The sequence below is a fragment of the Takifugu rubripes genome, chromosome 8 (assembly GCF_901000725.2).
Source record: "Takifugu rubripes chromosome 8, fTakRub1.2, whole genome shotgun sequence".
In the NCBI taxonomy this organism is placed as follows: domain Eukaryota; kingdom Metazoa; phylum Chordata; class Actinopteri; order Tetraodontiformes; family Tetraodontidae; genus Takifugu; species Takifugu rubripes.
Window position 1 is genome coordinate 12137196 of NC_042292.1, and position 15028 is coordinate 12152223.

Here is a 15028-nt window from a genome sequence, read left to right on the forward strand (position 1 = left end):
TCAAAATTCAGAAGGTTTTATCAGCACAAATATCCTCAGAGTGATTTTTAGCCAAAATAACAATCAGAATCAGTCTAATTTGAAAGAAACAACCAAAATGTTCCCTAACAGGCAATAACCAAAATACATTCCTTAACCTACCTAACTACAAAAACAGGAGAAAACAATATAAAAAATATGGCCATGCACTTTTACACATCACAATGATTCAAAACACATCAGAGGCCCACTGGATTATTGAGGAAGTTGAGGAGCTTGCAGGTGGCAGCAATCTTCTGCTTTAAATTTAGTCCCTCCTGGACAATCCACCAATTGGCAGATACTTGATCTTCGGATGACCAATCCGGCATCTGGCACAGCACACATCCATTTGCATAACTTAACATCTGTCCCAGCCCTGGCCACTCTCTGCTGCCTGCCTGGTGATTTTTCATTATTGAAGTTTACTTCTGCAATTTGCTATGGGCCTACCTGCCATTCATCCTGGTGAACAAACATAGGACGTTAGATGGGTGATCCAAAATGAGGTTCAATTTGAGGATTTTTAGCTGATAGCCATTGGATATAAAAGTGATGTCGAAAAGGTGAAAATACTAAAGATGATTACAAGCCCATCAAGGACCATGGAGGCTTTATTGGAAGGAAGTGGAAGGGGTTTCATCAAATGGACACAACATAAAGCAGCAATTTGTAGGCCGTCGAATATGCGGCTGAGAATGGCAATCGAGCAGCTGCAAGACATTTTAATGTCCTGTGGGAACAAAGCAAGGTGGCCCGAGCTGGAAAACCGAGTGAAACAGTTAGTCGTTCACCGTTGTTCTTGGCTGCCACGGAAATGGACAGAGCGCTGGATGATGGTAGGCGAACACTCCTTCACAAAGACTATGAGGCAGCGGCGGCAAGTTATGCCACCATATGCGGGTGGATTGTAGATGCATGGGCTATGATACTGTCTTCATGTATTGGAAGAGCTTTCACAAAATCAACGCTGAACTGGAACCGGTCGGTGAGTCTGATTCAGATGATGAAGAAGAGGAATTTGGGATGTTGGACATTGAAATAGTGCAGCTGTTTAATTCAGATACAGAAGATGAAAACTTTGATGGTTTTGTGGCGGAAGAATGAATATTTTGTTCAATAAATGTGACGAAACTCACCATTTTACTTCCGTTGTCATTTTTTACTGTATGTTTTAGCATGCGTCTAATAATACGGTGCACCTTATGTATGTTTTAAATACAGAAATAGCACCCGCAACTGAGACTGCGCCTTTTATTACAGTGAAAATATGGTAGTTGAAGAGAATTAGTTTATCTTGTTAGCATCTTTTATCTTATTAGCATGTGTTATACTATATGTTTTTGTTTATGTTACAGTTAGTTTAGAAGTTAGGAATACTATATAATCTTTAGTAGGAATATACATAAGCAAGTCAGTTGACCCTTCTTTGACATGAATACTGCTTAGACAGTTGGAGCCAGGCAGACAGGAAATGGTAGACCCTCATCGTAAAATATGACAGCATAATTTACTGGTGATTGATAAGTTCCTGAACAGGAATAAGACCTCTGACCTGGCCATCTGAGAAGACAATGGAGAAGGACTGCACCAACACCAAATGAGGCAGGAAGAAGAAGATGAAGTCACCCAAGAAGAAGGACTGGATTGGACTGAATTAGCATCAATAATTATATATGTCTTTCTATATAAACTGGGCCAAGGGATAGTTAGGTCGTCAGACTTCATGCCCTGACAATTGACTTTGTTGTTGCTAGGGTTATGAACTGGTCCGGAGCTCTGTAATATTTGTATCTTGAATTGATTCTGTTTGCTAAATACATCTGTTTGCTAAATACATCTGTTTGCTAAATACATCTGTTTGCAAAATACATCTGTTTGCTAAATACATTTTGAAATTGACATTTGTTTACTGGAAGTCTTCATTTAAAGAACACGCGGATTGGCAGTGACACACGAGAGGTACTGCAATCCAACAATTTGGTGACCCCGACGTGATGAAGACAGAGAAGTCATCTGAGGCAAAGAATTCAACAACGGTCACTTCGGAGGACAACTGACGACAAAGGGATCCCTAATAAAAGGTAAGCAGACACCTGTTTAATCAAAAGTTCTGCACATTGGCAATTTCCAAAAAATTTGTCGTCACTGTCAATTGAAGTGTCCTAGTTATAAATTCCAGATACAAATATAGAAAATATTGAAATGACTGCAGCAATAACGGTTCGAGTCCGTTAGCAATAACGGTTCGAGTCCGTTAGCAATAACGGTTCGAGTCCGTTAGCAATAACGGTTCGAGTCCGTTAGCAATAACGGTTCGAGTCCGTTAGCAATAACGGTTCGAGTCCGTTAGTAATTACGGTTCGAGTCCGTACATAAGAACGGTTCGAATCCGTTAGTAATTACGGTTCGAGTCCGTAAATAAGTACGGTTAGAGTAAACCGTAACTAGTACAGTGCTGTATTGCTGTATGCAGTGCACTGTATATCAAAGATTTGGGTTGGGACTCGGAGCGCAGTTGACGGGACGGACACTCCCGGCGCCCGAGATTTTTGTTTTTGTGTGGGTTGGAAAAGTGCCAGAGTGAACGTGAATTAAAAGGCTCTTTGTCCTTGGGAATTAACCCCCAGAGTGGAACCGGATCAAAGAAGTTTGGTCTAGAAGCTTGTTTCACTGAGGCATTGAGTTGACCGTTGGAGTCATTCACATTCAATCTCACTTGGGAGCATAGTTAAAGATGGAACTGGAATGTGGTAAAGCGTGTTGGGATTAGGGAGAATGTTCTCCCTATCCCCGGTCTGTGGAAGAACAGTGGAAGTGGACTCTTGATCAGGTGGTGAGTGGCATGAAAGAAGAGGACAGGAAAAGAGAATTGGATGCAATAAAAAAGTTGTGGAAGGAAGCTCAGAAGCAGAAGATACTTCCCCCTCCAGAGGTGAAGGTTAATTTAACTGAAGCATTGTGTAAGTGGGAGTCAGAAACTCACACTATATTACAGGATCATCTTGATAATCCAAAATTAGGGTTTATAGCAGGAGAATCATGGCAAAAACAGGGTAAGGAGTTAGAAGATAAGCGTCGAAGGATATATGTTGTGGCTGTGACATGTGCAGCGGTGCACTATTTCAGATCTAGGGGGGTCACACGAGTGCCCAATGTAGAGAAGCCTTCATTAGAAGATCCAAACCAGACATTGACACTTAACACCACTCTTTATCCATCATTACCTACTACCACTTCCCCACCCCCATATCAATTGCCAGTTTTGACTATTAACAGTGGTCAGTTAGATGTGGACAGAGATGAAGAACTGCAGGAGTTACGTGAGACAGTGGGTGAACTTTGGAGACAGGTTAGAAGGATCAAACAGGGACAGGAAGAGGTTGAAGATAACTTAGGAAAAATTGAATTTAGAGAAGAAGCTCAGGTGGTTCACCCTAAAATCTCCCAACAAACTATATTTAAAAAACAGGACAGTCAAAAATCATTAAACGTCTTTAAAACACTTAGCAATCAAACAAAACAAGAGAAAAGAGCTGATCCATCAGGAGGATTTGCCAGGGCTGAGCACAGGGAGGAGAAGGCAAGATTGATTTATGGCAATGATAAAGAGGAGAGCGAGAATAAGACAGATCCCTACAAAATTCCGGCTACATTTATTGGAGAATTGGAGGTTCAGGAGCCTGTTGAAGCTCAGACAGAATTATATGAATTAGAATCATGGGAAGAGAGTGAGTGTGAGTATAGAGGTGTACCGTTGCCAGGGACCATAAATAATGAGGAGGTGAGTCAAACAGGAATACACACGCGGAGTAAGGGGCCTGTTTTAGGAAGGCCGCAGTTCCAGGCCCCTCTGATACAGAAAAGAGGAGGACAGCTACCAGTATATGTTCCATTTGCTATCACAGACATTAATTGTTTGGTGGATAAGATGCCCCCACCCGCAGAGGGAGGCGGCAAGTGGATGTCTACCCTTTTCAGTTTAACACAGAGCATGCAGCTGGCGGTGGGAGACTTTAGAGGAATTTTAGGGAGACAAGTGTCTCTCTGGGATTTGGATAAAGTTGAGGTAGCAGCAGGCATTAAAGATAGACCTAATGCTGCACGTTTTGGCCCTTGTGCAACCAGGGTTGTTGAAGCTATGAGACAGGTATTTCCAGTATCTCCAGGAGCAATGCAGAACCTGAGATTTAAGTGGGAGGAAAGTGAGTTGGCACATGGATTCCTTACGAGGTGTAAAGAGGAATGGAAGTGTGCCACAGGGTGCCATCCTGGTTCTAAACAACAGGGAAAGAAAGAGGAGGTGATGACAGCGCAGGAACAGCTCCTAAAAATTCAGTTAGATGAGGTACGGAAAAAGCTTAATGATGAACGAAAGGAAGAGAAACAGATGGTTCAGCAGTTTCCTCGGCAGGTGCAGCCAGATCCGTTAGGTCCGCACCAAGATTTTGTACCTATAAACCCACATTGGGTGAGTCCTAGGGGAGGCATGTGTGGGAGACGCGGCGGGCAGGGATACGGCTTGATAGGCGGGTACTTAGGCCGAGATCAGTGTCATGCCTGTAAAGGGTATGGTCATTGGCAAAGGGACTGTCCATATCGCAACTATCCGGAGGTACCAGGCAGTGTTCCACCATCTCATGGAATTTATCACCGGAGCTGACTTGATCTGACACCGTCGAGCTTGTGGGGTTCTCAGGAAGCCCGGAGAGACTGCCGTTTTCTGTGCCATTAGTGACTCATTTTGCCGGACAGACTGTGTTGCACCCCTTTGTCATTTCACCACATTGCCCTATCAACCTGTTGGGACGAGATCTCCTGGTGAGGACAGGAGCAGCTATTCTGTGTGGAGATAAAGGACTATACATTTTATTCCTATATATTCAGAAAAGACTACGCTCCTACGTGCAATGGTGAATGAACAGGGAATGCGTGATTTGGCAGCTCGGCTAACATGGATAACTGAGGGAGAGAAAGCGTTCATTGCTCTTAAACAGGCACTCACGACATCTGCATGTTTTGCCATTCCGGAATATAAAGATACTTTCTTTTTGGATGTTTCTGAAGGAGAACATACAGTAAATGGTGTTCTCTTTCAGAAAAAAGGGGGTGAAAGGAAAGTATTAATGTATGCAAGTATAATGCTGGACCCCATTGAAAACAGGCAGCCATCATGTGTAAGGCATGTAGCAGGGCTAGCAAAACCTTTACAAAAAACAGCACATTTAGTGATGGGTCACACTCTGACAGTTCTTACAACACATAGTGTGGTATCATTGGTCAGGTCAGCAGCATTCACCATGACCTCACTTAGGCAGACCAGGATGGACAAGATTTTAACGGCACCACACATAACATACACACATGAAGGGATCAATATGGCAGATGGTATGGGAGAGGGTGAACCACACAGATGTGAAGAGAAAGTGAAGAAAGATGAAAAAATCAGAGTAGATCTTAAGATGGAGCCGTTAAAGGATCCAGATGAAATACTATTCACGGACGGCTGTTGTTTCAGACACCCACAAGAGGGGCTGAAAGCTGGCTATGCTATAGTTAGAAAATCACAAGAAGATTTTGAGGAAGTGGAAACAGGAAACCTAACAGGTAAAGAGTCAGCACAACTTGCAGAATTGAAGGCAGTTATTAGAGCATTAGAAATATCAAAGGGAAAGAGAGTGACTATCTATACAGATTCAGCATATGTAGTGGGAGCTATCCAGGTAGAACTTTGTCAATGGTTGCGGGCAGGTTTTAACACAACATCAGGATCTCCTATAAAACATGAGGCAGAGATGAGGCAACTGACACAGGCACTCATGGAACCAGCAGAGGTCACAGTCGTGAAGTGCAAAGGTCACAGCAAAGAAAACTCTCTGGAGGGAAGAGGTAATGAGGCTGCAGATCAGGCAGCAAAGAAGGCTGCAGGTTATAAACCAAGTTACAATTTGTTGTTGGCAGAGAAAACAGTTCATGAAATTCTTCCAAGATACGATAGGGAAAGACTTAGTTGTGATCAAGAAGAAGCTTCTCCACATGAAAAAACAGTTTGGAAGGAAAGGGGGGCTGTGAAAGTTGAAGGAATTTGGCGGGGCCCAGACACCAGACCTGTTCTCCCGCCCGGTCTGTTAGATGCCGTTCTGGAAGAGGCCCACGGCCTGACACACTGCGGGAAACCACAAATGATGCGGTATCTAACACATTGGTGGCATCCATTTTTGTCAGCCAGTGTAGAAAATTAGATCAGAGAATGTTCAATATGCACACACTTTAATGTGAAATCAACAATTCGACCACACGAGGGCAAGTTTCCAGTTGCCCCATGGCAGGGCAAGAAATAATTGTAGATTTCACTGACATGATGGACAGGGTCAATGGGTTCCGATACCTCTTGGTGGCAGTGGATGCATACACTGGCTGCCCAGAGGCGGTTCCCGTAAAAGCAGAAGATGCAAAAAGTGTTATTAAATTTTTGATTAATCCGGCACATGGTTTCCCCAAACGAATTGGGTTTGATAATGGAACTCATTTTAAGAATAAAGATTTACAAGAAGTAGAGAAGGCGTTAGGCGAAGGTAGAAAGAATGAATCAAACACTGAAGAGCAAAATTGGCAAGATATGTGCTCACAGTGGAATGAAATGGACACAGGCGCTTACAATAGCCTTGATGTCAGTAAGAAGCTCTGTTAAGCTCCCGAACAGGATTCACCCCCTTTGAGCTCGAGAGGGGTGTTCCCTTTCCGGGACCAGGAGCAGAAAATCCATAGGCCAGCCCAGCACTTTCATGAAATATAAATCTTATTTTGTTCAACTAAAAACGACTCTCTCAGTTTTCTACCAACAGGCAACTTCGGCCACCACATCCAGTGAGGATCCAGGAATTCCACACACAGCTGAGTGGGTTCTTCTGAGAGTCATCAAGTGAAAGTGGTCAGAGCACAGGTGGACTGGTCCCGTTGAAGTTGCAGAGCGAATATTACTTGTTAACCCTAACATCCTAACATACTAACAACCTAACACCTTAATCCTAACTCTGGTATCACTGGAATCAATGTACCCTAGCAGGTAATTCACAGAGAACGCTTGGACAGATCCAGGAACATCCAAAGAAGACGGCACCATGATTAAACTTTTATTATTCTTGATTATAGCAAAGGGAGCAGTCAATGAATTGTTTTATTGGCCTAGCTTAGGCTAGGCCAAAAGGGGGATTGAAGAGAATTAGTTTATCTTGTTAGCATCTTTTATCTTATTAGCATGTGTTATACTATATGTTTTTGTTTATGTTACAGTTAGTTTAGAAGTTAGGAATACTATATAATCTTTAGTAGGAATATACATAAGCAAGTCAGTTGACCCTTCTTTGACATGAATACTGCTTAGACAGTTGGAGCCAGGCAGACAGGAAATGGTAGACCCTCATCGTAAAATATGACAGCATAATTTACTGGTGATTGATAAGTTCCTGAACAGGAATAAGACCTCTGACCTGGCCATCTGAGAAGACAATGGAGAAGGACTGCACCAACACCAAATGAGGCAGGAAGAAGAAGATGAAGTCACCCAAGAAGAAGGACTGGATTGGACTGAATTAGCATCAATAATTATATATGTCTTTCTATATAAACTGGGCCAAGGGATAGTTAGGTCGTCAGACTTCATGCCCTGACAATTGACTTTGTTGTTGCTAGGGTTATGAACTGGTCCGGAGCTCTGTAATATTTGTATCTTGAATTGATTCTGTTTGCTAAATACATCTGTTTGCTAAATACATCTGTTTGCTAAATACATCTGTTTGCAAAATACATCTGTTTGCTAAATACATTTTGAAATTGACATTTGTTTACTGGAAGTCTTCATTTAAAGAACACGCGGATTGGCAGTGACACACGAGAGGTACTGCAATCCAACATAGTTCAAAAGTGCCATAATCATAATATTTTCAAAGATTATGATTATGCCATAACCATAATATTTGTAAAGATTATGCTTTATGATTATGGCACTTTGTGATCAGTAATCACAACATGATGAAAGTGGCACAACACAAGGGGAGACACACATGAGGTGAACTGACACAGGGGTGGCACGGTTATGTAGGGGCTAAAATGGCTGCCACAAAGCAAGAAGGTTCCTGCAGTCAGGGGTTTTTTTTGTGCAGAGTTTGCCTGTTCTCCCCGTGTCCATGTGCATTGACATTAGAAGTGAATGAGGGCATGAACAGTTGTTTGTCTTTGTGAGTTAGAAGTGGGATAAGCAGCCACCTGTCCCCTAAAAGAGATAAAGAAGTCGAAGACTGATAGAGGGATGGACAAAAATCCCTTGACCAGTTTTTTCACAATTCTAATAAAACTGTTGAAGGTCTTTTGTTGCAAAATAAAATTTTAATTGATTTTATCTTAACAATGGCAGCTGTGACTGCTTTTCATCATGCTGAATGCTGATGCACCAATTAGGAAGCTAACCAAGGTCTGCAGATTCAAAAAGCAGCAGACAGATGTCAAGGTTTCAGTTGTATTGGGAATCTTGAGCAGGTAGTAATTTTTAATTAAATCAAAAATTAATGTTTGTATTCTGTTCAATTTTGTTATCTGTTTTGTTAGTCTTTATGCCGCAAGTTTTACAAAAAAGAGGTCAACAAAGATAGCTAAACGTTTTCTAAACTGCTGGCAAATTGGATCCCAAATAAGCAAAAATCGTTCCTGGGAAAAATCGTTCCGGGAAGGAGAGACCACGGTGGACACAGCAGGAGTACGCCAACCCTTTGGATAATACTGCCCCTGCCTTAGCATTTCTATGTATCCAAGACATAGCCTGCTGCTGTTTACATGGTCATGATCACATAATGGAGCATTTGTCTCATCCAGTGGGTGTTTTGGTCAACTTAATAGTCCGATGGATATGAATGCTTGTGAAAACCATTGTTGGAGCTTTTGACTTCACAAATTAAGGACTGCAACAACACGATACAAGCTTTGTCTTCATAAAATGAATATAAATATATGGAGGTAATCTATCATTTGTCGACATGGCCAGAAAAAAACAACTTTATTAGGAAAACTTTGTTTCATCGAGATTGATAAATGATACAATTGAAAATGTAGAAACCGGTATGAGTAAATTCAAAATACTTAATTAGGTCCTGTGTTAAGCTGCAATGACAACAAGACATCTACAGCCTCACAGCAGAGTACACACATTCATTCTGTCTGTTCTGCATTGATCTGTTGGGCTGGTTGTTCCTCAAAGCTGCATAATGGAGGTTGTTTTCCTCTTGGTAGCCCTGGAGATATGTGATAAAGGGTAAGTTAGTGTGTGTAAATAAGGATTATTTATACATATAACCTTTTTTTTAAAAAAAATCAAAATTGTCTCCACCTCTGCATTGGCTCTGGATGAAGCTTGGACTCTTGATTGAGAGTCTGTTTTAAAACACAGGAAGAGATTTTTTTTTAAGTAATTTTCCCAGTTAACCTTTAAGAATATTTAAAATATATTACATCAGTTACCCAGAGAGTGATGACTGTTTTTCCTCTTTGTCATAAAAACTGAAATGGATAATAAAACAACCACGATGATGGTAAATATCCAGGCCGCACTGAGGAAATACACCAAAACAAGATGGTTTCCTTCATCTGTAACGAGATGCATCAGAAATTGTGATATCCGCGATGCCATTTCAGACAATCATTTAAGTATTTCAACAAATTTGTCCTCTCACTTTATATTAAGCTAGTTATGATGTCATTACTGTGTAATTCAGGGAGACAATAGACATCACCAGTCACAAATTATTTTATAAAGTAACAATATAGAAACAGAACTGTTAGATCCATTATGTTAAAGTTATCTCTTATTTGCTTCTGCCTTGTTATATTCCTTATTCTTGTTATATTGTCTCTCATTACTTCATGCTTCTTATTATTTGCTAATGGTTAAGGTTCGTGATGCTTGGTATGTCACCTCGAATTTCTCTGGTCGAGGGCGACAGAAATGCGGCGGCTGTTGGAGAAGTGGCATTGACTGGAGACAGAGCTGCGGGGCCGAACCCAGGAGATGTTCTCTTAATCTGTCTGATATAGAAGAATCTGCTGTTTGCGAGATAAGCTAATCAAATCAGTGAAGGACTTCTGTAGCTAAGGACCTCCTCATTTCAATAAAAGAAGGATGGCGGGAGGTGTGCGTCAGAACGTGTTGGAGATCTGTAACTGAGCACATCTCTCCGTTCTCCTTGCAAGTAAATTTCCAAACTGTTGTCTTTGCCTCATTTGAGTTTTGGTTGTTTGAACCTAACAAGAACCTATACTGACATAAAACGTAATGAGTTAAAGTGATACTTTGACCAATAATATTATGTTTTTAAAGGACTGTCACGGTGTCCATGTACAATTCAAACCAGGCTTTAAATGTTACAATTTCTCCTCATTTTAGATCCTGAAAGCTCTGTGTAAAGAGAGAATTGGGGGATATTTAGGCCATATCTGTTTGAACTGGTAAATGTTTCGATAAAACACTATATATAAACCAACTGAACAAAGCTAATTAGGATAACCTTTTTATGGACAATTAAATAAATTACTGGATGCTGGCTTAATATTTTTAAAACTAGATAATATGTAAATTATTTCTACAATATACAGAAAATAATCTGCACAAAATTAGAGCACTCACCCCCACACACCAGCTTGGTTCCATTTCCAAACAGAATGTGTCCACATGCTGCAACAGCACAAATGTAGGTCCCAGTCTGAGAAGTGTTCAGGTTCTTCATGGAGAAGCTGTAGAAACAGGTGTTGGTTTTCCTCTCACACAGCTTATTCCTGCCTGTATGGCTGTACATGAGTCCCAGTTGAGATGGTCCAGAGTTTCTGAACCAGTAAACAGTGTGATCCCCATCACACGTCCACCCAGTATGTACTGTACAATTCAGCGTCACAGAACCTTCTGCGTGGATAGAATGTGATGCTGACTGATCTATGGTCAACCCTAAACCCTCTACAATGACATTATAACCTTCTGTAAAGTCAAATACATTTAAATACTGATTTACACAGTAATACGTCGCTGAGTCTGATAACTTCAAATCTGTTATTGTCAGATTAGTTCCATTGTTACCAGGATGTAGTTGGAAACGTGGATTGAAGTCATTAGCACATCTACAATATTTACTTGATATCCTGTACATACAGATCAGAATCGGCTGCTCTCCTAGAGTTTCTTTAAACCAAGAGATCTTGGTAGAAACATCATCTCTGTGAAGACACGGCAAAGTCAGGTTCTGTCCAGGTTTGACCAAGATATAATTGGTCTTCCAATTCAAAGATGGAGAAAATTCCATCGTAGCTGTCTGAGCTGAAAACAAAATACAATTAGAAATGAACACCATTTAATGTTTAAATCTAGAATTTTGCAAATGATGCCATAAATAAACAAAATACAAAGAAAAAAAATCCTCACCAAAGTTCTCCAAACATATCAGCCAGAAGATCAACTTTGCAGATGTCATCTTGCTCCAAGTGTTGGTTTGAGTGAAGAGAAGACTGGTCCTTTTTAAACTGATAAATGCTGCACTCGTATCTGATTGGGCAGCCGGAGATGACTCGAGGGTGTGAGATACAGGAAACACGATCACTTGTAATGTCAGATTTGCTTGATAAAATTGATGTTGGAGAAATCAAAGGAAGATTTAAAGGTTAAAAAAACCCACAAGAAAATTTTTTGGATTACCTTAAGAATAGGATTTTGCATCATATATGAATAGAATTCAATTTGAGTTGAGTTATAATGTGCATCATTTCTAACCAATCAACAACAACCAGCCAACCAACCAACCAGCAATCATTCTTTTTTATATTTTCCATGTTGCAGTAATGCATCCAGTAAATGCTCACTAATTATTATGACAGACAGCTTTTGGAAAATGATGCAGCAACGAGGGGTAGCATGGGCTCAAACAAGATTGTTCACGTAAGAGGGAGCAGATTCAGGTATTAGTCTGTCGGTCAGCATGAATGACATGATCTTAATGTGGGCAGGTACAGTAGACCTCTATCAGCAGTGAGGTGGCATGGGCCTGCTTTCGTTGGACTATCGGAATTGGTGGGAATATGGGAGATCACCATGACTTGTATCAGCATTTGTAGGTTTAATGGCCTGGCTTTTCTGAGGTTGGATATGGCAAAGTGACGGGATGACAGGGAGACTGATGCTACATGATCACAAAACCTCAGATGGTCAACAATCATGACTCCAAGGTTTCAAACAGCCTCGATAACAGGCAGGGGCCAATTTTGTGATCTATGTTTTGATGAATGGATAGTTTTGCCAAGGAAAGAAGGAGCTCATTTTCACCATGGTTAAGTTGAAGGTGGTGGCCCTGCATCCATGCGGATATGTCTGAGAGACATGGTGAGATCTAGTCTGAGCCTGAGGGTTAGTCTGGGGAAAATGAGACACCGAACTGGGTGCCATGTGGAAAGCAGTGGTATAAAACACCATGTAAGACTATGAGATGATTTGCCTGAGCAATGTTGCATATATGGTAAAGAGCAGCAGCCCCGGCACCGATCCTTGGGTGACCCCAGTGGAGAACTAGTGATGAGCCAAAAGTTGATCATCCCACGACACCCTGAATGAATGCCCAGATAGGTACAATTCAAAACAGGAAAGTCAGAGCAACAGAGCTGAGATCCTCCATATATTCACTATTCATGAAAAAAGTTCATTTGATTGGCTAGCAAGAAGTGACACTGACTGCCCTTGTTTGGAAACCATGAACACGTGCTGAGTGGCTCGCACCTTGTCGAACAAGCTCAAGTCCACACGATGAAGATGACGTCAAAAGCAATTTCTTAAGAACAATTTCTTAAACCACCTGGCTTCTGGGTTAAAGTTCTTGAATTTGGCTTAAAAGGGGGGGAGGGGTCTACTTAATTAGCAACACAAGAGAGATAAGCACACCTTTATTCACCATAACTGGAAAATGTTTGAAAGAGGGGTTGATTTTGCTCTTACAACAAAAAATTGTGCCCCCATTGCTTTTATTGCTGGTTTATGGGATCCTCTGAATATTCTTAACAATGAATTCCACATGAACCATTACAATAATAAAATATCCTCCAAATTTCATCTTGCCAACATTAGCCAACATGCATGAAACCACTCTCTTGCTGCACAAATTTGGATGAAACAGTTGAATCCTGCTATGTTGTAGTTGATCATGATCCTCTTCTCTTGTGAAATTAACTCGACTGATCACAACAGAACCTGTCTTAAGAGAACGCTGCTACAATGGAATATATTTGGTTGTTACTTCTTTGTGGTCAGCTTTGAACAGAAACTCTGCATAGACTTCCTGTCAGCAGCCACACAGACAAAGCACACGTTAAAGCTAAGGTTAGACTGAGAGCTGATCTTTTACTGGTAGCCACACTGATGGGGTTGTGTCATGCAATATGTAAATTTACAAGAAACAGCTAAAATATATAGTAAAGTATAGTATTGTTTGTCCTTGGGAAACATTTCACACTAACTGTTTAACAGAAATGAAATCATAGCCATTCTGTTCCGTTGAAAGGATACAGTAGAACCTTTGCTTTTGAATTTAAATATAACAGGCGTAGGTGAAATATCAGCATCACCATCTTTGATGACATACTTTACTATCTCATACTTTACTAGCTTTAGATAGCAAAGCCGCTGACGTCGATCCCAAACTATGGACACCAGGCCCAATTTTGTCCCATCAAAATTAACCTCATGAAACCTTTGGACTGTGGGACAAAGTCGTCTATCCAGAAAAAAACAAAGGTGACACGGGAACTCCACTCCGCAGGCTGCCCTTCCTGTATTCAACTTCTGACTTGTTTTTCCACTAATGGAAACTTTAACTCTGAGGTTTGCGCCACCTTCACCGCAGGAGTGAAAAGTAAATGTGAGACGTAACATTCATGCTCAACATGCAGAATATTTATAGATTGTCTTTATGGACACTGAGTTGTTTTTGTTAAAGAGACCCATTTCCACATCCTCGGAATAAATGTATCCAAAAAGTTAAATTAACTTAATTTCCTTTGATTTAACTTTGATATATAGTTTACATTTCCTCTTAGTTTTATAATTGATACTGAGTTCCATCATTAATGGGATTTTTTTTTTAACCCGACAGCAGCATAACAGAGGTCACCTCCATCATGGCTCTGTTAATAACACAGTAAAAAACCGGAGAAAAGGTTAGTTTAATAATAATTAATTTATTTACCAGGTCATATGATTCTTTCAAAATAGTCTAGCGATAAGTTACCGTGGTGTCAGCACCTGCAGAAACTGATGAGAGGAGGGCTCAGGACGCAGCCTGAGCATGTGATCACTCTGAACACGTTTGATATGTGGGCTAGAGAATTAATTGAGAATTCAGTAAAAAGATCAGAATATGTGCAGCATTCACATTTGAAGCGATATGTTACATTTGTCAGTTTACGTTTTGGATGCAGCACCAGCAGAGAGGTTACTGCGTTCAAATGAAGCGCACCGTGATTGTGGTCTGTATGTGCTTGAATTGTCAAAGCTGTGTTCAGATCACACTTCCTGAGTCATGCAGCTTGACAGCAGGAGGTTAGTCGCACAAAGGAAAAGGAGATCAGCTTAAACTAGTCTGTTAACTTCTTTGTACACTTCTACGCTTTATTTGCAGAATTATTTTCACTCTTTGCCCACATGCTCAATATTTGTGTGCAGTTAGCTACCTTTCAAAGAACAGTTATGCAGATTTGTTGGCTGACATGCAACGGTGGCAACAAAGACCTGCATTACAAAGGAAATGCTGTTTGAACAGTTGTCTACTGCAGCCACAAATTAGTTAAATAGACAGAGACTGCAGCAGGTATCAGCAGCAACGATTGCTTGTTGTACTCAAGTTGTATGGTGGAGATTCAAATGTCATGTAACTGTGGAAAAATGGGATTTTCTTACAGGCAGAATTAGAAACATTTTAGGAGACATCTTACCCTA

At 40.8% G+C, this 15028-nt stretch overlaps 1 protein-coding gene across 1 annotated transcript; it reads right to left on the reverse strand.

The window, feature by feature from the left end:
• Positions 1-218: 218 nt before the first annotated feature.
• Positions 219-11525, reverse strand: LOC115250838 (uncharacterized). The gene is made up of 7 exons (XM_029841069.1): positions 11477-11525; positions 10691-11371; positions 9529-9654; positions 9398-9441; positions 9204-9302; positions 472-483; positions 219-350 (listed from the first exon to the last, which is right to left on the reverse strand). Exons 1-7 carry the CDS (start codon positions 11523-11525, stop codon positions 219-221), a joined length of 1143 nt encoding a protein of 380 aa, XP_029696929.1.
• Between the last annotated feature and the right edge of the window lie 3503 nt (positions 11526-15028).